The 24,890-nt window shown below is 45.9% G+C and overlaps 2 protein-coding genes and 1 non-coding gene across 3 annotated transcripts; 2 read left to right on the top strand and 1 right to left on the bottom strand.

Moving 5' to 3' along the window:
• Nucleotides 1-1,362: 1,362 nt before the first annotated feature.
• Nucleotides 1,363-3,188, top strand: LOC137894488 (hyaluronan and proteoglycan link protein 1-like). The gene is made up of 4 exons (XM_068739965.1): nucleotides 1,363-1,489; nucleotides 1,983-2,378; nucleotides 2,488-2,790; nucleotides 2,905-3,188. The coding sequence occupies exons 1-4, from the start codon at nucleotides 1,363-1,365 to the stop codon at nucleotides 3,186-3,188; spliced, it is 1,110 nt and encodes a 369-aa protein (XP_068596066.1).
• A 3,263-nt stretch (nucleotides 3,189-6,451) lies between these two features.
• On the bottom strand, nucleotides 6,452-13,995 carry LOC137893825 (aggrecan core protein-like). Its single transcript, XM_068739264.1, has 20 exons — nucleotides 13,923-13,995; nucleotides 13,110-13,505; nucleotides 12,761-12,935; nucleotides 12,320-12,447; nucleotides 11,949-12,242; nucleotides 11,597-11,845; nucleotides 11,040-11,214; nucleotides 10,794-10,921; nucleotides 10,390-10,683; nucleotides 10,218-10,307; nucleotides 9,813-9,887; nucleotides 9,594-9,701; nucleotides 8,972-9,454; nucleotides 8,090-8,899; nucleotides 7,889-8,002; nucleotides 7,651-7,809; nucleotides 7,407-7,489; nucleotides 7,183-7,327; nucleotides 6,732-6,914; nucleotides 6,452-6,543 (listed from the first exon to the last, which is right to left on the bottom strand). The coding sequence occupies exons 1-20, from the start codon at nucleotides 13,993-13,995 to the stop codon at nucleotides 6,452-6,454; spliced, it is 4,254 nt and encodes a 1,417-aa protein (XP_068595365.1).
• Nucleotides 13,996-19,380: 5,385 nt separating this feature from the next.
• On the top strand, nucleotides 19,381-19,452 carry trnae-uuc (transfer RNA glutamic acid (anticodon UUC)). Its single transcript has one exon. It is a non-coding gene; the product is annotated as a tRNA-Glu (tRNA).
• The last annotated feature ends 5,438 nt before the right edge of the window (nucleotides 19,453-24,890 follow it).

Here is a 24,890-nt window from a genome sequence, read left to right as displayed (position 1 = left end):
GAGTGCTTTTCTCGTCGTTCCTGGGTTCAGGGTCAGCCTGCACAGCGTTAGAGCACACTGAGAGCTGACTTTGAACTTATGCCAGAGGCAGAGGGCAGTTTATTTCATTGTGTCAAAATATGCATGTTAATTAAACTGTTTTGTAACTTATCTTAAAAGATAAATAGCTGGCACAGGTTTTGGTTTATGATCGATTGTATTAATATATATATATATATATATTAATATATATAAGTAACATGCATTGAAGGTTTAAAGTTGTGCACACCTTAAACTGTTGCTTCATATTTTAGTTCAGACAGATTGTCTGTGAGCTTTAGTGTTTGTTTGGAGTCACATTTACCATTTAAATATATATTTGAGGGCTGATGAAGACTTTTAAACTGGAGTGAAACTGATCTGTGTGAAGTCTTATTAATAATTGACCTGTACATTTTGTGACATAATTAAATTAAATTTCACCATGTTGCTGTAATCCAATCTGTTATGTGTGCCAGTTAATTTATTGTTTGATACATCCAGTCATTATAAAAACCTTTAACATTAGACTGCAGTTTATTTGACTGTATTTATTTGTAAAGCGCACCTGATTATAAGGTACTACATCAATGAACGGGTCTATTTTCATACATAAGGCACATTAAGCGAAACAAAACTTTATTCAACTCAGCTCAAACTCGCTGTCTCGTCGTGTGACGTCACGGCGCGCCAGCTGGAAGAAGGTGCGGAGAGCGGAGCGGCGGCAGAGAGTGAGGAGGACATGAAGCAGAAACACACCTGATCTGTGGGTGAGTCGTTTCAAACAGGGCTTTAAACTTTGGGTTATTAGGCGCAAATTAAGTATATTCTATGATGCGCTCAAGTTTATTACCATGCATAGTTTTAAAAATGTACATATATTGCAGTTTTAAGCCGTGAAAATATTTGTTCTTGAAGAAATGTGTAGAAGAATTGATAAATAAATAGTCTGTGTTCAGAGTCATTTGATTTGAAGGCATCAACCTTTTATTAATTTTCTCCCATATTTCCTCGGTGGAGTCTTCAATTCAATTTTACCTCTATAGCACCAGATCATAACAGGAAGTTATCTCAAGGCACTTTACAGTGTAGCAGGGAAAGACAGAACCCAATCTTGTATTTAAATGTATTTAATTAGACGTTTTACACAAGCCGGATTTTGCAAAAGTTGCATAAATTAGAGCAGTTGTATAAAAATGAAAAAATAAACATTTATTTTTGGGGGGGGCAGAAGTTTCCATGAAGACCTTATTTTCCAAAGATTAGCGTGTTTGACGATTACGTCATGGTGCGGGCTTTAAAGGCTTTATTACTTTATTGTGACCCTTGCGCAGAGGTCGCGTCATGGTGGATCTGCTGCGCCCCCTGCTGGCCGCCTGCCTGTACCTGCTGGTGCTGCCCGGCGGCCACGGTGACAGCCACAACAGCGTCTACTACACGAAAGTCGACAAGACGATGATTCCAGAGGCCTGTGAGTGCGTGTGTGAGCGGAAGACAGAGTGTTATAATATTTTATTTTTGTTCTGTTTGACACTGACCATTTATCTCCTCTTCATCTACGCCCAAACTTCTTCTTCACTCCATCTCTCACATCTCTGCAAACATCGTCGTCCACAGAGACTGCGTCGACCTGTCCATTGCTGTATGAAAATAACCTGTATTTTGTTTCTTTTAATTATTTTATTCATAAAAACAAAATGGTGAGACTAACAAGACCTGGAGGTCAAATTTGACAGATAGAAATTACTACTCAATCTTCATGCCTTTAAATTGGGGGCAGGTTGGTCTAAATAAGAAGATGGTTCATTTGGGTTTACGTTTGAGTTTTTTTTTCTTCTCGCTCCTTCTCTCTCATGTTGATATTTTAAAAGAAAAATGTTTTACTCTGTTTGTAGAAGTTGACACTTCATTCTAAATATGACGATATCAGATTCTGATTCTATTGCTTGACCCGTTTTATCTAGTCTCTTCCAGTATCGTTAACCTCCGTGTGAAATCACAGAAAAAGCTCGTGTGGGCTAAGAGTGGAAACAACGTCACCATTCCCTGTAACTACACTGACCTTCCCGAGCTCACCACGGAGCGCGAGGTCACGGTCAAATGGTCCTGGAATCCCGCCGCCAGCCAAGCTGACGATGTCCCTGTAGATGCCACGAGGGGAGTGACGGTCATAGTTGTCATGGGTGAAAAGAAACGTGCCAACAAGAGGTTCCGGGGCCGCGTGCGTCTCAGACACTCGACGCCACGTGACCTGTCTCTGATCATCAGTCCCCTGCAGGTCGACGACATTGGCAGGTACCGCTGTGAGGTGATTTATGGTCTGGAGGATGATAGCGTGGCGGTGGACCTGCGGCTGCAGAGTGAGTAGTCCTTGCAGCACGTGCACTGATTCCCTCTGGGCCCCATCCTAATGCCACAAACATAATAATGATCTAAGCCTGCTACAATCCGCTTGTCCGTCCCGTGCAGGTTTGGTGTTTCCCTACAGCTCCAAGAGTGGACGCTACAACTTCACCTTCTCAGGGGCCCAAACGGCTTGCGAGGAGCAGGACGCCAGTCTGGCGACGCCTGAGCAGCTCAACTTTGCGTGGGAGGAGGGGCTAAACTGGTGTAATGCAGGTTGGTTGTCTGACGGCTCAGTGCGATACCCAATCAGAGGCTCATGTGACCAATGTGGGGGCAAGGACACCAAAAAAGGTGTAAGAAGTTACGGGACGAAAGATCCCGTCAACGACTTCTACGATGCCTTCTGCTTCACCGACTCCACCGCAGGTCAGTAAGGAAACTCCCACACGAATCAGCCAGCGCCTCGTGAGCTGGTCATTGGTTTCCGCTGAGTCATGGCTGATCAGCGTCCATCTTTGTTTGACTTCTCTCCCACTTCAGGCTCGGTTTACTTGTACAAAAACACGTCGAAGCTCAACTTCACAGAAGCAGTCCAGGCTTGTGTTCGCGACGGCAGTCAAATCGCCAAAGTGGCCCAGTTGTACATGGCCTGGAAGGTGACGGGGCTCGACAAGTGCGCCGCCGGCTGGTTGCATGACCGGAGTGTCCGCTATCCTATCACCAAGGGCCCGCTTAAATGCGGCTCATCAGAACCAGGCGTGCTCAGCTTTAGCTTCCCCCTTCTGAACGAAACATTCCGCGCGTACTGTCATCGGCAGACTTGAATCAAGCGCTCCTTTTGATTAATCACTTTCATCACTCTGAAACTCCTCAACGTACACACGACCGCCGCTCGTCCACTGTATCCAATATAAGCTACTTGTCCTCAGACATGGCCATGCTTTCTGGCCACATGTATGTGGACCTTATTCCAAACCCAGTAGCTAAACTCCACCCTTCTTCCAGAACTGTGGGGACGATAAGGCCTCGTTGTAGCTGGTACTCCAGTTTGCCCTGAACGGGGTTGCGTTCAGGACTCTCTGCAGACCCGTCCTCCTCCTGTCACGTCTAAGAATCCTTCAGTTGTTTCTGGTGCTAATTTGATCCGTGCCACTCGGGGGAAATGTGTTAAAAAGACCTTCAGATTCAAATCAGCTCAGTCCTTCATCTATCCTCTCTTTAGTTAGACGTTTTCATTGTCTTTAGGAAGCGATGGATGTCGAACGTTCAAATGTTCAGCCTCCTGTGCACGCAGTCACCTCGATGGACAAACACCTCGATTGCTGGAGGAGTGGTTTTTTGTTCCAATTTTTCCAATTAAATACACCTTTCCCTGTCCACTCTAAAACCCACGTGCCCCATTTTATCTAACACAACGGATCTTGGCTCTGCTCTGAGATGGAGAAAGCAGAAGTTACGAGTGACTGTCTGTTTTGTAGAATTTAAACCACTGTGGAAGACGGAACAGTATTTCACTACATGAAAGTACCTGTTTTTTGTTTTCATGATATATGTCTATGTAATATGACTGTAGTACAGTATCTTTGACAAATAAATAAGATCTCTACTGTAAAAATGCTTCCGCGCCGCAAGTGCATGCCCGAACCTTCCCAATCTAAACCAATCATTTTCCGAGCCTCTAGAATAGATTAAACCCCATGTGGCAGGAGGTCATTCCGACGACCTCAGATGAGAACACGCTCACTTATAACGTAATCAGAAACACTTCCTCCGATGCGTTCCGGTTCTCCTCCGGCGCCGGTTGGTTCGCTCTCAGTGCTCACTTCACAGTCCAAACGGGAATGCCGGGATCGGGAGGTGAGATGGGTCAGTGAGCCGCACAAGCCAGCCGCTGTATGCAAACAGCGTCCTTCTGTCTGAACGCTGCGCCCGAGAGCGCACAGAAGTCCCAGGATTAATGAACACATCCCACACGCACACACACACACACACACACACCAAGGAGATCTGTTGATGTGATGAAGGTGAGCGCTGTGGAGGCTGATGAAGGAGCTATTTATTTACCGAGTGTTTTTTTTTTTCACTCTTGGATTCCACAAGAGGGTTAAAAACAAACTAAATGCCGGGTTTGTTCCTCCGGCTCCACACAGCTGCCCTCCGAATCTAACGGCTTCAGGGTGAGATGATGTTTCCAGACAAGAGCCGTTAATTAAACATGTCGACGTCTGCCTGGTGAAAAGGGACAGAAAATCACTTGGCAGAGACGATGATTCCAAGTTTTATTGGGAAGGATTTGGGATTAAACAAAGTCACAATAGCGTTGGTTTACAGTCTGATTTGTGAAACATCCCATAAATAATGTCGCAATTCATTTCTGTGTTCTAATAGATTCACACCAGAGAATCCAAATTGATTGAACTCATATCTTTGTCTAAACACTCTATTGTGTTGTCAGGCTGTGTGTTTGTGTCGCTGTTTTGGTGTGTCCCTCATCTTCCTCCTCTTCCTCTTGCTTCTCATCCTTTTTTTTCTCTCTCAATAGTTATCTAATATTTTCACAGCTTGCGCTCTTTGAAATTGTTCCAGTTCTCAAGTTTCAAGAATCATATTTTTGTTGATTAGACATTTATCACAAGCAAAAAAAAAAGAAAGATCAAAAATGGAGTTGAATATAGAAATCTATTTGTGTCCTCTGTTCATCTGGCTGTCGGCCAGTCACGTCGAATCGATAAGCAGCTCATAACGGCAACTTAGCAGATAATTCAACTAGAAAATCAATAAACAGATGGATGACGAGTTAATCAAATATTTGACAGATCCTGCTGTTCAGAGAACTGTAGAGAGGATATTTACAATATTCATCTATTGAGCTAAAACTGAATCCCAGAACCCGTTTGGACCCGGTACCAACATCCATCCTGGGTGAGAATTTAGGGCCAAGCAACAATGACGGTTTTTCTCAAATATTTCCTGTCAAAAAACTATTTTCATTCATTAATTTTGATGCAAACATTGAAAGCCGCATGTGGGTGTGAGCTGTCCTCCTCAGGACGGATGTTAATATCCTGTCTGAACAGGCCGTTCTAAAAGCGTGACCCCCCCACTTGAGACGGTGCCAAACAGAGGTCACAAATGTCCACCCCAACCTTGCATCTTCTGCAAAAGGAGGTGGACACCTGCCCCCTCCCCCAGGAGGCTCATCCCGGCAGAAATCCTGCCGTCCTTCGTTTTTATTTCTGTTTATTTGTTATTTTATTATTATTATTAATGGTGGACGATGGATTCAGATGGTCAATACAGAAGTGACTGAAAACTCCCAAAGTGCGTAAGTGTTTGAATCCAGGTGACTTTAACTTGTGACAGGACAATTTAGCATCTGGAAAGATGACTGCGTTCTGTTCTTTTCCCTCTGATTTTAATTCTAATATTTAAATACAACGGAACCTAATTATCCTCATGCCGTTGCCCGGTCAGAGTAACGTGAACCGCCGTTTGGAGGCGTCACAAGGAAGACGCCTGAGTATCACCGTCCTCGCCTCGATGCGAGAAATGATTCGTTTCACCGGTCTGAATTACATAATTGGCTTAGCCGAAAAGTGGAAAATAAAAGGTAAGATAAAATTTTAAAAAGCCCACTGAGAAACACAGATCTAGAAAAATACTCTACAATATAGCAAAAGTCTATGGACCAATATATTTTTACTTCCAGCTGCGATCGGAAGCAGTTACTGGGCCGTTTGGACCTTGTGTGTCATTCTAAGGCCTTGTGTATCACGAGTCGAGCGTTGCTTGAGCGTCTGCCGTCTTGACAACTGACCGGGGAACGTTTCATCTTGTGTGAGAGAATCCTGCTTTAAATTGGACGGTATAAATATATAGAATCCTGCTTCTAACGCGTGCAGAGAGACACTCAAAGGTGAAAACCAACGATCGGTAACACTGCTACTTTCTAAATGTGCTTTCGTGTGTGTGTGTGTATGTACATGGCAGGGAATACTATCTTTTTGGTCGGGAATTTGCATTGGTGTCCACGCTTCTTTGCAAGAGGGGTCCTTTGTGGCTCTGTTGTATGTCCTTTCATTCCCGCTCAGAGCAGCTTCCTCTGTTCCCGTTGGCTTCCCGGTGCTTTACTCCTTCTCCTGAGGGCTCTTTTGTGTAGCCTGCTGCCGTCGGCGCCGGCTGGGGGAGAAAAGGTAAGCATACTGATGACATCATGGAAACACGAGTCGCCGGAAGACTTGTAAGTTATCCTGAACTAAATGTTCTGTTTGTTCACCAATCTTTTTTTCTTATTTTATTAAACCATTCCTGGTTCTACTTTGTTTTGGTTGTTCTCGACGAATCCGTATGCGAGCTCGCGTTCTCACCTTCTGTACATTCCACTTGTGGTTCCTCCCACTGCCCATTTGCCATACAGCGTATCACAGACAGGTGGCGCTGTGTGTAGCCTGCCTCACACTGGTACCGGACTATAGAGTTGACGACATAGCGCTCTCTGCTGCCGCCCATCAGCCGCCCGTTCTCCACCTCAGGCGGAGCGTCACACATGACTGCAAACAAGAACACATGGCAGGTTGAATTAGCTAGGTAATTTCTGTGTTCGTTTATTACTAGTTTATAAATTGGCACGCCAAGTTACAGTAAAGTGAATTTGGCCCAGATTATCGTCAACATAGCCTATTTGCATCTGCGTTTTGACTGGGATTATTCCCAGTAACTTGTTGACTTCGTATATTCCAGATCCCGTCAAAATGATCCAACTATTAAAAAGAAATTCCCTACAATCCGTTCTTTGCAGTCACAATCCGGTACACCTACCGGGTCCAGCCTTGCATGTGAAGGGAAGGTGGTAGTTACACGGCACGTCATTCCACTGCCCGCCCTCGTGCCAGATCATCACCACACAATCCTCCCCAGAGTTGAAGTAGTTATCTGGCTGGTTGGGCCTCCAGTTCTCAAAGGTCTGCCGAAATTACCAATAGGATCAATAAATTCATCACAAAGCCGGGCATTCCGGAGAGCTGCCACGGAGTCGGACTCACCAAAGGACTGCTGTCTGTCCAGCGGAACTCATTCTGCACGTCTTTGTCGTTGAGTCCAATCCACTGGTAGTCCTGACCGTTGGCTGCAACAAAACGAGACGTTAACAAAGACGTAACACGCCATCCTTATCCTGGGCGCGTTACGATAAGGCACGGATAAGGGTTCATCTGGTTCATCTGGTCTGACGCCGGCTTCTCTGAGGACCTACAGAAGAGAGTGACTACTACACACATGTTGACTTACAGTTGACAAACTGTTGCTCCTCCTGGGAGCTGATGCTGACCAGGTGGGCGTTGACTTCCTTACAGCGCTGCTCGGCCTCAGACCAGGTGTCTCTCTCCGCAAAGTGGAGGTAGCAGCTGCCCCCGAACTCCAGCCAGCCCTCGGCACAGCCTTGCACAGCTACACACACAAACGTGCACGTCACAACACGCTCGTTAAGAAATCTAAACGCATTCGCCATGGCTGTTTGGCGACTCACGAGTCGAGCAGTCTACGCCGGTGAAGCCATCAGGACACTGACATACAGCCAGAACTCCCTGCACAGAGCAGGAGCCGGACCTGCAGGGGTTTGGATCACAGGGATTGGTGGAGGCTGAAAGAGCGAGAAGGTATAATGTTGGTTGATTAGTTCCATCCCTTCTGTTCGGCTGCGGCTAAGAGAACATCAAAAGCCACGGACCTTCCACTACTCGAGGCTGCTCCACCACGGCGGGGGTTTCTAAAGACACTGACGGGGCAGTGGGTGCGTTGGTGTAGGCTGCGTCCGGAGCCACTTCATAGACCGGCCGGCCGGCACGGCCTTCCTGATCCTCCTCTCCAAGCCCTGACTGGCCAAGACCGTCGGTGTATTCGGTGTAAGTAACGTGATATTCAGGCGACGGAGCGAAAGAAAGCTCGGCAGTTTCATGAGGGGCCCCGCTTCCTGAGAGATGGTCCGAATTGCCGCTGAATTCCTGATGGATCCCTGATCCGCTTCCTCCTCCACTCACCTCCACAACCCCACGGCCCTGTTCTGGGTGGCGTATCAGTGGGGGTACAGTCACTTCCATCATGTCGCCGTCTGTTAGGTAGATGACGTCACCGCTCTGATGGAAAGAGTCCCCGGAGGCAGAACCGCTGCCTGAGACGCCGGAGGGAAAACCACTTGGAAGTCCACTGGGGAACCCTGATCCATATGGGCGATATCCAGACACCTCCTGTTCTCCGGATGGCTGGACTGTTAGATCCGTCCCAATGTGGTCGATAAACGAGATGCCAGAAAATCCATCAAGGTCAGATCCAGACTCATCTCCAGATAATCCTTCAAAGCCTGATCCGGATATATCTCCAGAAAATCCTCCAATGCCTGATCCGGATATATCTCCAGACAATCCTTCAAAGCCTGATCCGGGTATATCTCCAGAAAATCCTCCAATGCCTAATCCGGATATATCTCCAGAAAATCCTCCAATGCCTGATCCGGATATATCTCCAGAAAATCCTCCAATGCCTGATCCGGATATATCTCCAGAAAGTCCTCCAATGCCTGATCCGGATATATCTCCAGACAATCCTTCAAAGCCTGATCCGGATATATCTCCAGATCCGGATTCCAAGAAAGCCCCACTAGAATCGGTGCCTCCCTGGCTTAACTCTTGTTCGGTTTGGGATTTGGACATGTCCACCAACTTCCCTTCCACCATGATGATCACAGAGTCTTCACCACTACCGCTGATGTCTCCACTTCCACTGGGAATACCGGAGCCTGATACAAGGAAACCGGAGTGTTGCCAGTCCGGTCCCTCCCCAGATGCAGAGGCACTACCCGATTCTCCGGATGTGAAGAAGACAGCGCTTCCCCCTTCTCCCTCCTGTGGACCTCCAGAGGCCGATCCCTCTCCGGAGAAGACATCAACATGTCCGCTGAAGATGACTTCCTGTCCTGACCCGGAGGCGTCACCGCTGGCGCTGAAGGCGCTGGACTCCCCGGACTCCCCGGACTCCCCGCCGGCTGAATGATCTGCTGATCCGGAGCCTGACACATCATCAGGGAGTGAAGGTTGCACTAGGGGAAGCATTAAGAACAGTCGATCAGATCTTTGTTATGTCCCATGGCACTTGAACCTAGCATCATTAAAATAATAGAATTGTGGCCATGTTTGCAGAAAAGACTTTGGTCATTCTGTTATGTCCAGATGTCTTACCGGTAGGAACAGCTCCGTCCGTTACGATGGTCGTCTTATTGATTAGCTCCTCCAGTTCAGTAATGTTTATGCTGCCTTCAGGTTCCGTGTAGGTTACGGACGTCCCAACTAAAAGAATCAAGCAAAGAAAACTAAGCTGAAGAATATTTGAAATATTACAATCATACAAAACGGTGGCAACAAGGCTATAAGAAACTATTCTTGATGTGTCAGTCTTACCTGTGGGAGCGAACTGATCAACTGTGACGGTGGTCTTATTGATTACATCCTCTGTCACGATGGTTTCAATTCCAGCTGAGACAAAATGAAGGAATAAAGATCACTGGAAAGCCATCCGTTCATTTGTCAAATCTAGCGCTGCAATTTCAAATATTTTTTCTGACCTTCAGCTAATAATTTGAACTAACCAATACCAACATTTCATTTTAGAGCCTTCTTCGGATTATAATATGTTAGAAACCTTTAAGCATTCATCTTTTAATCGCAGCTTTATCAAAGTTGGTGGTAGCATTTAGGAGTCTCTGCGCTCTGTCTAGCAGTTTTCGGGTTATAGCTATATTCATGTGAAACCTGCACATATTGCTGCGTAATTCAAACACTTGAGGTTTCATGCAGCCGCCTTGCCTTCGGGAGCCACTTGATCGGTTCTTATTATCGTCTCCTTGATGACTTCTTCCGTCACGATGGTCACATTCATAGCGGTTTGGATTTCAGCTAAAATACACAAAACTATCTTCAGCATCACGTACTTCCTTCCGGTCAAATGGAAAATGTAAATGTAAAAACTCCTTCCTACCTTTAAAACAGTAGGCATCATAGCGCGAATGCTCGTCAGGATATCCGGTCTGGTTGGGGAAGGCGTAGATGATGTGGACCCCGACCTGACCGCCTCCGCAGTGGGACCTCGGGGTTGTGATGGGGTATCGGACGCTGCGGTCCATCAACCAGCCTGGGCGGCATTTGTCAAGGCCTTGATTCCAGGCGGCGTGTAGCTGGCCGGTGGAGGCCAGGGTGGTGTTGAGCTTCTGGCAGTGCTGCACAGCCTCGTCATAGGAGAAGCTGTCATAGTCACTGGTGAAGAAGACCTCACCTGAGAGAATGACAGAAGCATCCGCCACCATTCAGAAGAGTTCCAACATGTAGATATATAATCTAACTACTCGAACAATTTCATTATCAGTGTCTGAGGGGGATCCTCACCTCGCAGATGTTCCACATAACAAAATACGTCATAATTTTCACTAGCTGGTCTCAGGCCATAAGATCTGACTCCTGGGAGGAGGGGCAGGTTTCCAGCACAGTTATCTCTGGGGTGGACGATGGGATACCTGAGCAGGAGAGAGAGTGTTGCTACCTGAGTCCAAAATGGAATTCAAATTCCTAAACATTGGATCAGTTTCAAACAGGAAACTGATCAGGATACTTCTATTTCTTCCTCCAGCTCACCTGACGCTCTGGTCTCGGAGCCAACCAGCATCACATTGGTGGTAGCCTTTCTCAAAGGCTGCCTGCAGCTGCTGGGGGCTGGCGATGATCGCTCCGATACTCCGGCAGGCCTCTTCAGCCTCCGGAAAGGTCAGGGTGTACCGCCCGGTGATGGGTCGGTAGTGGAACACCACGCCTGGCAAGCAAGAAGGAGGGGGACGAATTGCAAAGCAAGACAAACGGAGGGTAAGTCACACTTTTCTGTTCAACTTCAATTCTCCCTTGTGAGTTTCTCTTGTGATAATTTTTAATTGATGTGGGGTTTGAATTTTAGCATAAATGTCTGTAGTATTCTGTTCAATAGAGTGACATAGATGAGTGGCAAAGGTCATTTGTTCAGGTTAACTCCTCAAACAAAAGTGTCTAAATACTCAAACAAGCTTTGTGGTGTTCGTGTTGCTTCCACATAACAATGCAACACCTATAACTACTCCAACCTTTCATCAAATGTCATCAAATGTTATTTTTTGTGCACTCAGAAGGTCTTTTTTTTGTCAGGTAGGACAGACCCATCTTACCTGTAGGACCCATTTCAGCATCTAACTCTATCAGTCCCGGTTCACGGCCCACAGGAGTCACTTTGGTGTACGTGTCTGTCACACTGGGTGGGATGGGCAATGGGAAGAGGGTGTCAATTTCTCCACCCACAATCTCCTCACCATCAGGTGGAGGGGTGAGGGTTGGGTACGCGCCAGGGGCAGGTGTAATGCGGACGATGTCCGGGAACGGGGTGGTCTTCATAGGCACGGCACCTTCATCGTCACCATCTAAAGGGGATAAAGATGGTAGTTGCTTAATATAATGGATCATTTTAAAGCCTTATTGATAACCCTGAAAGGTCTAATGTCCACGATGACGGGAGGGGTTTACCTAGGAAGCAGATGGCATCGTAGCGAGAGTCTGGATAGGGGTATCCGGTCTGGTTAGGGTGGAGGTAGATGGTTCTCACTCCTAGGAGCCCGCCTCCACACTGAGGCCTGGCGATATTGATTGGGTAGCGTACGCTCCTGTCCGCCAGCCAGCCAGCATTACAAACATCCATTCCCACCTTCCACGCCAGGTGAAGCTCTCCAGTGGTGGCGAGCCGAGCCCCGAGTTTGGTACACTGATCTCCTGCTTCGTAGAAGGTAAACTTCTCCACAGACATGGAATAGAAGACTCTGCCTGGAAGGAGAGATTACAGCACGGTGACGTGGCGCCCAGAGTCGTCTATGCAGGACAGACGTTTCATTGGGACGTACCTGACATTTTCTCAGCGAAACAGTAGACGTCATAGGTCTCGTTGACATCTCTGACACCATAGGTTCTCACGCCAGGGAAGTCCTCCTTGTCTCCATAGCAAGGCTCCCGCGGCTCCTGGATCGGGTACCTTCAGAGATCCATAGAGATATCAGTCAGCGGATGGACAGTCTTTCCTGATGGCACCTTGTCCTTTGTGATCAATATAAGGAGACGAGTTTGGATGGTTGGACACTACTACCTTTGGTGCCCTTGAGCAAGGCACCATACCCCCTAACTGCTCCAGGTGCGCCGATCATGGCGCACCTTCAGCCTATTCCCTCTCCGCATGCTAAGGCCCTGATGCATATTTATGCATGTGTGTGGTTGTACTAGGGTGTAAATCCAATTTTGTTGTGTGTTTGCAGTGTAAAGTGTGTACATATAAAGGCTTTCTCTTCTACCTAACTGTCTGGTCAGAGAGCCATCCAGCATCACATTGGTGGTATCCATCATCATAAGCAGCCTGGAGCTGTGCAGGAGTGGCGATGCTGGCGCTGTTCAGGACACAGGCCGCCTTGGCCTTCTCAAATGTCAGGGTGTAGCGGGTGGTGATGGCTCGGTAGTGGAACACGATCCCTGTGAGGTGCAGAAAGTGGGTGGATGACACGAGGAACAGTGATTGAATCTGAATAACTAACCTTTTCTTCAACATTTGTGTCATCAGTGTGGTATTGCAGTGGCTAATTCTACACTGATGGAGGTCTGATTACCACATGGTGAGTAAGAACGGTACAAGCTGCCGTAGCGTACCCTGAACCTGGATTTCCACAGAGTCATAGTTGTCCTCGATGCCGTGCATCACCTCGCAGCGGTAGGCACCAGAATCCCTGGACCTCAGCTCCGTCATCTCTATGGAGGCATCAGTCGGCACCAGTGGGTAGTTGATCATTGTCACTCTGTCCAAATACTCCAGCTCCACTTGAATTTTTCCCTCTGACGCCACCAGGATCGTAGTTACTTTCTCCTTAGTGACGTAGGTCCATTTGATGCGGTGGGAGAGCGGGGTGATGGTCGGGGCTCCGGGGTCGTTGACTGTGTTGTCATGGAAGTAGCATGGCACCACCACCTTGCTTCCCAGCAGAGGACGGAGCGGCATCTCCAAAGGGATGCTGACACGCAATGTCCCATCTAAGTCGAGGGAAAGTCCTGATTCATATGTTAGCTTTTATATACTATCCGACTGAGTACGTTTGGTCTTATATTTAAAATCCTGCCTCTCACTGGAAAAATCCTAATTTCAGGATAGTCGGACAGGCCATGAGGTAACCAATGAGTTTTCAGAAAAGTAAACTATAAAACATATACAAGCAAAATAATCAAATAAAATCTGACTTGGCCATTGGAGCAGCAGGATCATTTCTTAATTTCCAATCAGATAATAAATTATACAAGAAAAAATAATTAGAGCAACAAATAGCTTTAAATAATTAAATTGTAACCATATGAGTTGCCTGTTGTCTAATAGTCAGGTTCTCAAGAAATCATGGCATAAAGACAAAAACAAAAAGTGAAAATAAATCAAACAGTTCCTGCTGCAGCTTTTACCAGTCGGCAAACGCTTACCTTCATGATCTTCAAATGATTCCGTTGCCGAAATGAGGGGCAAGGACAAACAGAGCAGAAGCAGGGGGGTCATCGTTACCTGAAAGACAGCCAGTTGGGTGATGCTGGAGTCAAATATTTGATATTACATATTACATATTGATTAAGGACAGAGTCTGCTGAAAGCCTGTTTGATGTTTCCAGTGGTTTCTCCAAACCTGACGTTCCCCACCGATCACAAGCCGGATAAAACCAGGATTATCACAGAATAAACACACAACATATTGAAGGAATGTTAAGCAATATAAACCTCTTTACTAGGAGTGCTTGTTGAACAAACAGTGAAGTACGTTTTAGCATGAATGACGGGCTTATTATCGTTTCCTCCACCCCGGAATGCCAGAGTGTTTTTTCCCCCCAACTTCTGTATGCTTACATTCATATTCCGTGTTATCCAGGACACTCAGTGCATTTTGTTTCATTACGTCAGCCCCTTTAGCTAAAATGGAAAGAGCACGTCAAAAGTCTCTGGTATCACTTTCGAGTGTCGCACGTGTCCACCGAGGAATGAAAGCTCCTCTGTCTCTCACAGGAAATGTCTGTAGTACTAAAACAAATCCAGGCTGAAAGGGAGGGGCACGATTCATTCAAAGAGTTTTCATTTGTTGAAAAGCAATTTTTAAAAATGAAGGTTTAAAGGCTAATTTTCAACTCCTTTCAATATTTCATTGTGTGATGAAAATGGACATAAAATAAAATACATGCATCAATAATTTCTCAAAGTGATGTCCTTTGCGTATCTTTAAATGTGAGCCGTGAGGCAGCAGCGATTTGATGCATTTTCATGAAATCTGCCATTAATAGCCATATTTTCCTCAGCTGAAGAATGCCGATGTCCTTTTTGCCAAACACTGACGCCATTCTGCATGAATAATGATGTGACAGCGGCTTTGGATCACGCTCTGAATTCATCCATAGTCGGTTAAAATATTTGTCTTGCTTAAGTTCAAATTCATGCAGCGTTTTTGACAGCAGCCCCGGCTCTTCTGCTATGCTGCTAAATAGAGAATTTTTGCTTTTTAAGGGCTTGACTTTCCACCACGTCGAATCCCAACTGAATCCTCATTGTTGTGTGTTTACGAGCCCCAGAAGAGGCTGCAGCGAGCGGCCAACTCATTCCAACCGGCCACAAAATGACGTGAGCAACCAGTAAACCTGAGACACACACTCACAGAGCATTTACGCTGGCTGACCCGAGGCGGCGGGCGGCCTGCTGGAAGGCCACGACAGAGTTGGGATGTGCTTCCACTCGGTCGTTAGCATGCTCAGCGTTTCACAATTCCAGCGCGTACAGTACGACTTCTATTTGCCTTTCTGTCTAAGATTTGTCTGAGAGTGAATTTTGGCCCAGGTTGGGAGGAAACACAAAATAGCACACGGCGTACACAAACAGCGCGGCTATTTCATCCAGGAGTCACACACAACCGTCCATTTATCATCCGTCTGTGATGGAAAGTCTCACAATGACGTGTTGCGCCTCGTTTTGAGCTGCTTTTACGTGAGTCTCCTGATTTTCCTGGCTGCCTTGTGAGGCTTAAACTCAGCTTCTCTCATCTTTAATGGCACTTTACTGCATTTTAACCGTCCTCCAGTGGCTCTCCAACAACGACCTCACATGAACTTCTCCTTTAAGACTTTACTGATGCATGTGCTGCAAGAACACAGAAGAGAATTAGTGCAACAAGCCTTTTAGTCAACTTTTGAGATCATTGCTAGTGAAACCAATTATTTATTTCCAAATTCAAGGGTGCAATTGTTTTCCTGTGGTTATAATTTAGGTGCAACTGCGTCTCCGTTACATCGAATTGCCAGCAGCAAGAAAAAATCAGTCGATCCAATGACACTGCTAACTATAATTCCTTTTGCTGACCCCCAGTGGTTTGTTTCCCACCTTGCTGCGGGTGTGTCTCTAACATCAGAACCCGGGCCAGACTCGGGTCTGTGATTCAGGCAACAAAAGCACTTTGGTTAAGATTTAGGGGAAACATTAGATTTGATATATCAGTCTGTGATGCACGTTAGTCTACTTAACACTACAATGCCGTGGGCCTTCAATAATGAATCTAATCAGGAACACTCGTACTGTAACTCACAGCGGATTAACGCAAAGACGCCAACACCTCCACCTCCTCTGAGCCAATCACTGAGCAGCTCCTCGCCTCTCTTTAAATGCATCATTTACACTGTGGCCTCCTCATCGTGTGCGCGAGCGTCTGTGAGGAAGCATGTCAGTCCAGGTCAGTCGTCTCTCCACAGAGCACCCATTCAGGTGGAGGGGTGGCTGCTGCTCCCCTGCCCGGCCGCTGTGGTATGTTCCGCTCCCAGCTGAGGTGGTGGGTAATAAGGCCCAGGTCTGTTCCAGCAACGGTCAAGGGCCGGGCCTTGTGGGGGCGACCTCGCCAAGGTAAACACAAGGTGGGCAAACAGGGCAGCCCCACCACCACCACCTCCACCTCCCACTCACACTCAGTCTTCTCTGCACCTCCAGAGTCAGAACAGAGTTGACATTGATGCTGTGGGCGGACACAGGAACACAGAGCGACACACAGATCTGCAGAGGGACGTGTGGAACTGCACGTCTGATGTCCTGGTAAAGAACACATTAATGCTGTGTGTTTGAGAATACACACAGACAGCAGAGAGCTCAGCGTCCCGTTCTCAGATGCCTACCAATGCCCGGGCACATCTCCTCTAGCGGAAATCAAACGCACCCTTTTGGTAAAGGTTAAAGGTTACACGTGCCAAACAGGATAAAAGGTATTCACTCTGGCCGGACCCATTAAGTGTGCGCTTTATATTTGGGACATCTGAAAATTACAATTCACTGCATGACTCTGCACAGCCTGACGTTACCATAGTGACGAGACAACACTCTTGACTTATATTGTAATAAATGACACCGTTTTTCTATCTATCCATCCATCCATCCATCCTGCTGAAACAAGAATATTCAATGAATTCAGAGCTCGAGTAAAAACAAATCTCTAATCTGTTGAACTTTTCATACAAAGAAGCCGTCCTGAATGCAAACTGATCAATAAATATTATTAAGCTTCCTCTTCCACTTTTATATAACCAAGATTATATGTTTTAAGTTTAGAAGTGGAAATGACTAACGTTAATAAGTACAGGTAAATCAGAAAAACTTTCACAGTCACATGTCTCAGCATAAAACCCGACTGATTTCTCTTCCTGGGAGTCACAGCGGTTTGCTACCGATAAACACAATAACTGTCCCCAAATCACAGGCAGAAGAAACGCCAACCCGACCCCTGAAGCCGCTTCACGGTATTCCTGGTTAAGGACTCCGGTGGCGAGTTGCAAACGTACCGTTGATGCTCCAAAGCTCCCAGTGCCAGCAACTCCAGGGGCCTCTTGCTCCTGCCTGTGTTGGAGAGCAGAAAGAAGCTTTATTCAAACTCCACCACACATTTAGATGTTAGAGGGAGAGAGAGAGAGAGAGGGGGAGAGAGGGAGAGAGAGGTGCCGGTGGGTGAGGTCATTGCCCAGCCCTGAATGTCACAGTCAAATCACGGAATTAAGTAATGTCTTTATTTATTGAAATGCTCTTTGATACAGAAGATTATGTATAATCTACTTATTACAGTTCCAAAACTTAAGAAGATATTTACATTAGCAAATAGGTATTTATTCATGTTTCAGTATCAGTGAAGACAGTGAAATTAATTTTAGCAAATGAATAAATTAAAGGAGCATCAGCAGGCATCGCCACCTGGAGACGGACACCAGGCTGGAGATGAGTTTCTGAAATCAAGTCAAATTTTATTCCATTTGAGTCTTACATAAGTTAAATATTAGTTACATTTAAGATGAAACCATCTAAGAACAAACAATAGAGGTGCGCTTCTCTGTCGTTGGATGGGTTTGAACGAACTGGACGGTGCCAGGCAATTTAAATCGGATTAATTCATAAAATAATTCCAAAACTGTGGTGGATATTTTCCAGTAGATTTCCATGAGATTTACAGTCTTGTTGAATCAGACAGAGTCTGTAAAATTATTTAAAATGTAAATGTCAATAAATATACTGCGTGATTTTGTGTTTGCAAAGTAGTTGATTAAAACCCTAAAATGATGAAGTACATATATTTGTGTGTGTGTGTGTGTGTGTGTGTGTGCATATACAGGCTGCGTCTAAAGTCAAACATGCTAATGTTAGCCTGAGGTTGAGCCAAGGCGTGCCGGCCGTTCGTCTCCCGCCCGGCTCTATTCAAGCTTTAAATGCTGGCTGTGTGTTCGCTGCACTCGTTGACGCTCAGTCAGCGCCTGCACCTTCAAAGGGAAACACATTAACGGCTGATTTGCTCTAAATCGGTTCTTATTTGCAGACTTGATGTTGATTCGGCCTCTGCACGTGGATGAAATAGCAACATCGGGTTTGCTCGCCATCATTCATGGCCAACAGTGTTGCATGCTACGAGCAGTGACGCGGCCCACTTTGAGTGCTCCCATTGTTCACGCTATCTTCCTATTTAACCTTGACATTTCTTCTATCTGGAAGAAACTGTTGTTTCTTTCCAGATAGATACAGTCTGCACCTCTCGGCATATTTTAGACAAGGATATTTTATGAACGTTCTATAAATTCCCATCAGCCGGGGATATCAAAATGGAAAGTTGTTCAGTTCAAATGATGCTTTTTGGATCCAAAAATTGTCCAGCTGTATTTTAAATGAGCACAAACCGTGAGCTGCATGGTAACCCCGTCCCTACCCGTCATTTTTCAACACATGGAAACTACCACAAATAATTTACTTTCCGGCTTGACCTCAGACAGACTCTTCATTGCTCCGTAGCCCAGAAACGACACGTCAGACAAAGGAATATTATGTGGGCTGATTCGATGGAAGCGCCGCCGTTTTCCACATGTACAAGAGCTGCGTCTGACTCACAGCAGTTACTCATCCTCACATTAATGAACGGCCTATGAGAGGGAAGACCTGACGTTATGACTGCCATGTTGACTCAATTGGCGTTGAAGCCGCCCTTTATCCCAACTGGATTTACATTACACATGGAATATATGGAGATTCCCTTTTGTTCCAGAGTCACTTTATCCGAGACGAGCAGAAGGAGGCGCAAATACTCTTACTAATTCTATTAAGTCGAGGCAAAATACACGACAGTGAAACACTAAAACGTGTGATTTTATTTTTTACCTATTTGTATGAAGCGACAACACAAATAATGTGTTTGTGTGTGTGTGTGAGTGCAGGATTTTAAGTGAATGAAATACACATAATTTGAGTTATACTAAATATTTATCACCTGTGTCATCGCTGTTTTTGTTCATGGGTTATTAAGATTTCATCCCCACCCTCTGACATTTCCTTTGCTGCTCGATGAATCACGTGACGTCAGTGAAGTCGAGCGTGTTGATGTCATCGCCGCCCATCAGGTCCCATATGGTCTAGCGGTTAGGATTCCTGGTTTTCACCCAGGCGGTCCGGGTTTGACTCCCGGTATGGGAAATCATCATTGTCTCAACTGATCAGCTTGGATTGAGCAATCTAAGCTGATGGTGTCGTTGATCATACTGACCGTTCAAGCAAGTGCGTGTTTTATTACAATACCAAAGCCTCCGATAAGGGTAGCACGGTGATGTAGTGGTTAGCACTTAGCACTGTCACCTCACAGCAAGAAGGATTCCAGTTTCGAATCCTATCTGTGCGGAGTTTGTTCTCCGGTTTCTTCCCATCTCCAAAAACATGCGATTTAGGTCAATTGATTACTCTAAATTCTCTGTCGTGCCTGAATGGTTGTCTCTTTGTGGCCCCATGAAGCCACTGAAGGCTTTTATTCCAGGTTATCTTGAGACGACTAACATTTATCCTTATGTTTGACTGTGTGTGTGTTTCTGTCCCAGCCTGTTTTACGGCCACTGATTCCAGCTCATTTACAGTCCCTGTGAGTGCAGCCCGGACCGACACCCAGCGGCGTTCCAGAGTCCACCTGAAAGGCCTCTCAGAGCCGACGAGGGAGGTCAGCACAGAGGCGCTGGTGTTCCCCCCCTCCGCCCTCAAATCATCCAAATGTGAGCGGAGACAAACCGGAATGCTGCTGACACAGACGGTCCGGTGGGATGGAGTGGAACCAGACTGAGGCTTTTTCCTCAAGGTGACACATTTCAAGCTGAGGAAAAGTGCTGAGTCACCTGTTTCAGTTGAAAAACTGTTGCCGTTTGTGTTCACACACACACAACAGACGTATGTGTGTGTGGTGAATTCACCGATTAAATAAAACACATACGTGTTAATTGTAGCGAGAACGGCGGCACCGATCCGTCTCTGGCTCGGTTCGGAGAGAACTGGACTAAAATTAGATGCAGTGGCTTCGGATGTGTAGAAACACTAGAGTTTCTGTACACACAGGATTGTTCTGACACATACGTGGTGTTCCTATGAAGGCTGCTTGTCACACTGTGTGTGTGTGTGTGTGTGTGTGTGGTTGTGTTTGTGTGGTTCCTCCTCATAAGGCCTTCTTTCAACCAGCCCTGGCTCGGCATCTCGTCCTGCTATCCATGGACGAAAGTCGTGTGTGTGTGTGTGTGTGTGTTGGCAGCGTCTCTTTAGAAGTGAATGACTGCTTTATAGCTGTAGATGTGTAAATGGGCGGATGTACTGTACCATCCACACCGATAGCTCCAGTGAGCACGCTGGAAGAACACGGATAAGGAGACGTAAAGATTTGTGGAACTTCTTCCAGTGACACCGAATGGAGGATATATCCATGGCGATGACTTCCAGGGATGCTGGTTCCTAATACGTCTAAATTCTCACCACAACTGACATGCAGCTCATTTAGGCTTCAAGCATAAAAGGTATATGCTTGAAGCTTTAAATATAATTTGTGGTTTCGTTAAAAAAAAATAATGAGTCATGATAGATGTAAAAAAAAAAAAAAAAACTTCCTCTTTTGCAGAAAATCTTTGAGGAAAAGTATGCAAGAGAGGAATTGGTGAACCCATTCACCTTTCATCGGGGGCTGTGCACACTCTTCATCCATGGAAACTACATGAAGGAAAGTTTCCTGGGTTTTTTTTAGACATTCATTTGGGGTTAAGTCTAAGTTTGTCAGTGTACACATATCAACAAGCCTTCTCTATAGGCTGCTATGTTAATTTGCTGCTGTACTTGTACTCTAACATTCTATCTAATAAATATATTCATCATCATCACAAGCTTCATCTTGCAGCCACACTTTAAAACAGACCTTTTCACTTCTGTTTGCTCTGATGGGAATGTGACTCGTAGACACGGACGTTTTGCTCTGAATGCAAGATGATAGTGTGTCCTTTGATGCTTTACATCATTTCAAGCATTAAAAAAAAAGGGGATTGTGAAGTCAGGATAGGTGGTGAGCGAGTGAAGATGAGGAGGAGGAGGAGGCAGAGGTGGTCAGTTTTTTTTTTTTTTTTAGTGAACACTACTCCCTTGTGCCAAAGCACAGACTGACTTCTCATGTCCTGCTGGGTGATGGGCTTAGGGAGCGGCTCCACATTGGGTTGTCTGGCAGGGACCGGCGCTGGTCCGATGCTGGGAACGGCTCAATGGGAAGCAAAGGAAACTGTGGCATTAAGTGTATGCGAGGCTTGTTTCATACCTGGACTAACAGCATGTGCTTCCTGTGTGAGGTGCTAAAAAACTTCACCCAATGAAACATAAAGTCTGAATGTGCTGCATTCTATGACAAAATTCTGATTAAAATTTGTTGATATGTTTGCATTTACATGTAGCATGAATGTTTTACCAGGTAGTTCAGAGAAATCTCTTAATGATAAATGAAATGTCCATAAAAAAAAAAAAACTCATCCAGGTCGGCTTCTACACGGTCTAGCGGTTAGGATTCCTGGTAACCTTGAGACGTTCCCACTCACCGAGAAACTGCAACACTGCTGCAATGTGCGAGGTGATTTGCACACATTTTAAAACTCTTGAGGAGAAGTTTTCATTTTATTTCTATTCAGCCTCCACAGAATGCCTTGACTGGGTTTGCTGACGTCAAACAAAAAACAACTTTGTGATTCTCACATAGAAACATTCGGTTGTATCTTCAATCAGAAATATTCATGTAAAAAAAAGTAATTTTGGATCTACTGAGGAGGTCAAATAACTAAGACCTCCATCGGCCGTCGATGCGGGGACTGCTGCGATGCTCAATTTTAACCTCTAGGTGGCAGTGATGACGCAGCTTTGAAAGACTGTTTTTTTTTTAAAAAAAGAAAAAGTTTAGAAAAGGATGGAAGTTTGTACCGCTAGTGAATAATCACCAGCTTAAGACTTTATTTTACTATTTTTCTCAATCGTGTGTGGCACAAAAAACCCCACCGCTGAGCGTGGGTGCAGTACTCCAACTCTGTCGCTAGATGGCAGTAATGAGGTAGCATAAAAACAGCGTAGTTAAAAAAAAAAAAGAAAAAAGGCGAAGAAAAGGAAGGAAGCTAACAGCATCGGTTCAGGCTAATGAGCCGCGATGGCCGGGACGCGAACTTTAGCGTGTCTCACAACTTAGCCCAGAGTTCAAAGACCGAACCGGCGGCCGCATTCAGTCTCGTTCAGTTAGAGGAAGCCAGGATGTCAGCGGCGGACGGGCTTTAGCGGGTTTCCGCCGGTAAGTCACGTTTTGTCCCTTTCGGTCGCTGCTTGTAGAGGAAAGTTGTGTCTCTGAGTCCGGCTGGACGGACAGAAAGCCCGTCTCTGTGTCCGGCTGGACGGACAGAAAGCCCGTCTCTGAGTCCGGCTGGACGGACAGAAAGCCCGTCTCTGAGTCCGGCTGGACGGACAGAAAGCCCGTCTCTGTGTCCGGCTGGACGGACAGAAAGCCCGTCTCTGTGTCCGGCTGGACGGACAGAAAGCCTGTCTCTGAGTCCGGCTGGACGGACAGAAAGCCCGTCTCTGAGTCCGGCTGGAACTCTGATCCTTTCTAAGGATTTATTCTCTGCTGCTGAGGCGACTAATAAATAGTCCAATAACCGCCCGGAGGGAGAAATCAGAGACGAGTTCTGGTCTCTTACTGCCGTGCCGACGGCGGCTTGGTCTGATGACATCTCCGACCTTCTTTGAGGACATCCTAACTTTGTCCTGGTTAATGAATAACCCCCCCCACCGTCCCCTAATCGATGGACAGACTGTTTCCACCGGGTGTCCATGGAACCTCTGACTTGTCCTTTTTATCAGGCCAATAGGAGCTGATGACCTTCTGCCGGTCGTAAACGCGACTGGGCTTCCTGTCTGGCGGGTTCAAAGGTTGGGAGCCTTTTATTGGAGGCGTGTCGTTGATCTCTGGGCCGACGGATGACCGCTGGGTGATTCTCATCAAATCGAGATTTAGAAGGTGTCATCAAGCATAAGCATTTTTAACATGCCCTTGAATTTTTTATATATATATATAAGATTATGGGGTGAACTAACTAAAAAGTATATTTTAAGAATTAAAAAAAAAAACATTCCTGTATGTTTATCGACATTTTTTAGATAAAGTCCATAACAAATTATCATTACCGCAACAACATTACATGAAATATATGGTTAAAACTGTTTATTTTTGGCCATTGTTGCAGTAGACTATTATTACTCATGCTAAAACCTTTATATAACTCTGGAGAGATACATTTTAAAATGTTTGAATTTAATGTAATTTCCTATTAATTCTCATTACCGAAACATTTGTGAGGATTTACAATTGTTTTCATTTCATTTCACTTTCTAACCGCTTAATCCGCTATCGGGTCGCGGGCCAAGCTGGAGCCAATCCCAGCAGTCAATGGGCGAGAGGCAGGGGACACCCTGGACAAGCCGCCAGTTCATCGCAGGGCAACACAGAGACATACAACCAGCCACACACACACTCACACCTACGGGCAATTTAGTGTCACCAATCAGCCTAAGCTGCATGTCTTTGGTGGTGGGAGGGAGCCGGAGAACCCGGAGAGAACCCACGCAGACACGGGGAGAACATGCAAACTCCTCACAGAACGGCCACAAGCCGGAGACGAACCTGCGACCATCTTGCTGTGAGGCAACAGTGCTTACCACTGCGCCACCGAGCCGCCTGATTTACAATTGTGCTTATTTAATTAATTTTGTAAAAGATAACATACACATTTTGTATCGGTCGCTAAATAACTAGTGTTGTATAACTTGCCTGTATATTTTAAAACAAAATATGATAATATAATTATTACTTAATTTGTAAAACAAGACCAGGTTGCGGTAATGAAAGCCCGTCTCTGTGTCCGGCTGGACGGAGAGAAAGCCCGTCTCTGAGTCCGGCTGGACGGACAGAAAGCCCGTCTCTGAGTCCGGCTGGACGGAGAGAAAGCCCGTCTCTGAGTCCGGCTGGACGGACAGAAAGCCCGTCTCTGAGTCCGGCTGGACGGACAGAAAGCCCGTCTCTGAGTCCGGCTGGACGGACAGAAAGCCCGTCTCTGAGTCCGGCTGGACGGAGAGAAAGCCCGTCTCTGAGTCCGGCTGGACGGACAGAAAGCCCGTCTCTGAGTCCGGCTGGACGGAGAGAAAGCCCGTCTCTGAGTCCGGCTGGACGGACAGAAAGCCCGTCTCTGAAATTATATCTGGAGAGATAATAAAATAACTCCTTACCTGGTACCCATCTTGAATGTTACAGTCAAGATTGTTCCCTCCAACAAAATTCCTTGCAAATGTAAGTTTCTTGAGGGCTTAAACAATGAGAAAATGAGTCTTGGACACATTTTTATTCCTTGTTATTTTCACTAACTTTACTAATATTCTTCAAAGGCCACATGTCTCTTCACTGTAACTGTTTATAGTATAACATGTACTAAAGTTTATTCTTTTTTTATCTTCCTAGATTACTAATATTTCCATCTCATAGAACCCAAATCCAGTTATGGACGCGTTGCGGTAATGAGAATTTTACCCTTAAATGTAAA

Source organism: Brachionichthys hirsutus, chromosome 5 (assembly GCF_040956055.1).
Source record: "Brachionichthys hirsutus isolate HB-005 chromosome 5, CSIRO-AGI_Bhir_v1, whole genome shotgun sequence".
NCBI lineage: Eukaryota > Metazoa > Chordata > Actinopteri > Lophiiformes > Brachionichthyidae > Brachionichthys > Brachionichthys hirsutus.
Note: the sequence above shows the minus strand (reverse complement) of the source record. Positions and strands in the feature narration are given on the sequence as shown.

Bases quoted from the DNA above. Each gene is read 5' to 3' on its own strand.
- LOC137894488 (XM_068739965.1), top strand. From the start codon at position 1,363: ATGGTGGATCTGCTGCGCCCCCTGCTGGCCGCCTGCCTGTACCTGCTG. The intron at 2,379-2,487 runs GTGAGTAGTCCT...CGTCCCGTGCAG, and splicing joins GGTGGACCTGCGGCTGCAGA to GTTTGGTGTTTCCCTACAGC. The intron at 2,791-2,904 runs GTCAGTAAGGAA...CTCCCACTTCAG, and splicing joins CTTCACCGACTCCACCGCAG to GCTCGGTTTACTTGTACAAA.
- LOC137893825 (XM_068739264.1), bottom strand. From the start codon at position 13,995: ATGACCCCCCTGCTTCTGCTCTGTTTGTCCTTGCCCCTCATTTCGGCA. The intron at 12,243-12,319 runs GTACGTCCCAAT...CTCTCCTTCCAG, and splicing joins TTTCGCTGAGAAAATGTCAG to GCAGAGTCTTCTATTCCATG. The intron at 7,810-7,888 runs GTGAGTCGCCAA...TTGTGTGTGTAG, and splicing joins CGGCGTAGACTGCTCGACTC to CTGTGCAAGGCTGTGCCGAG.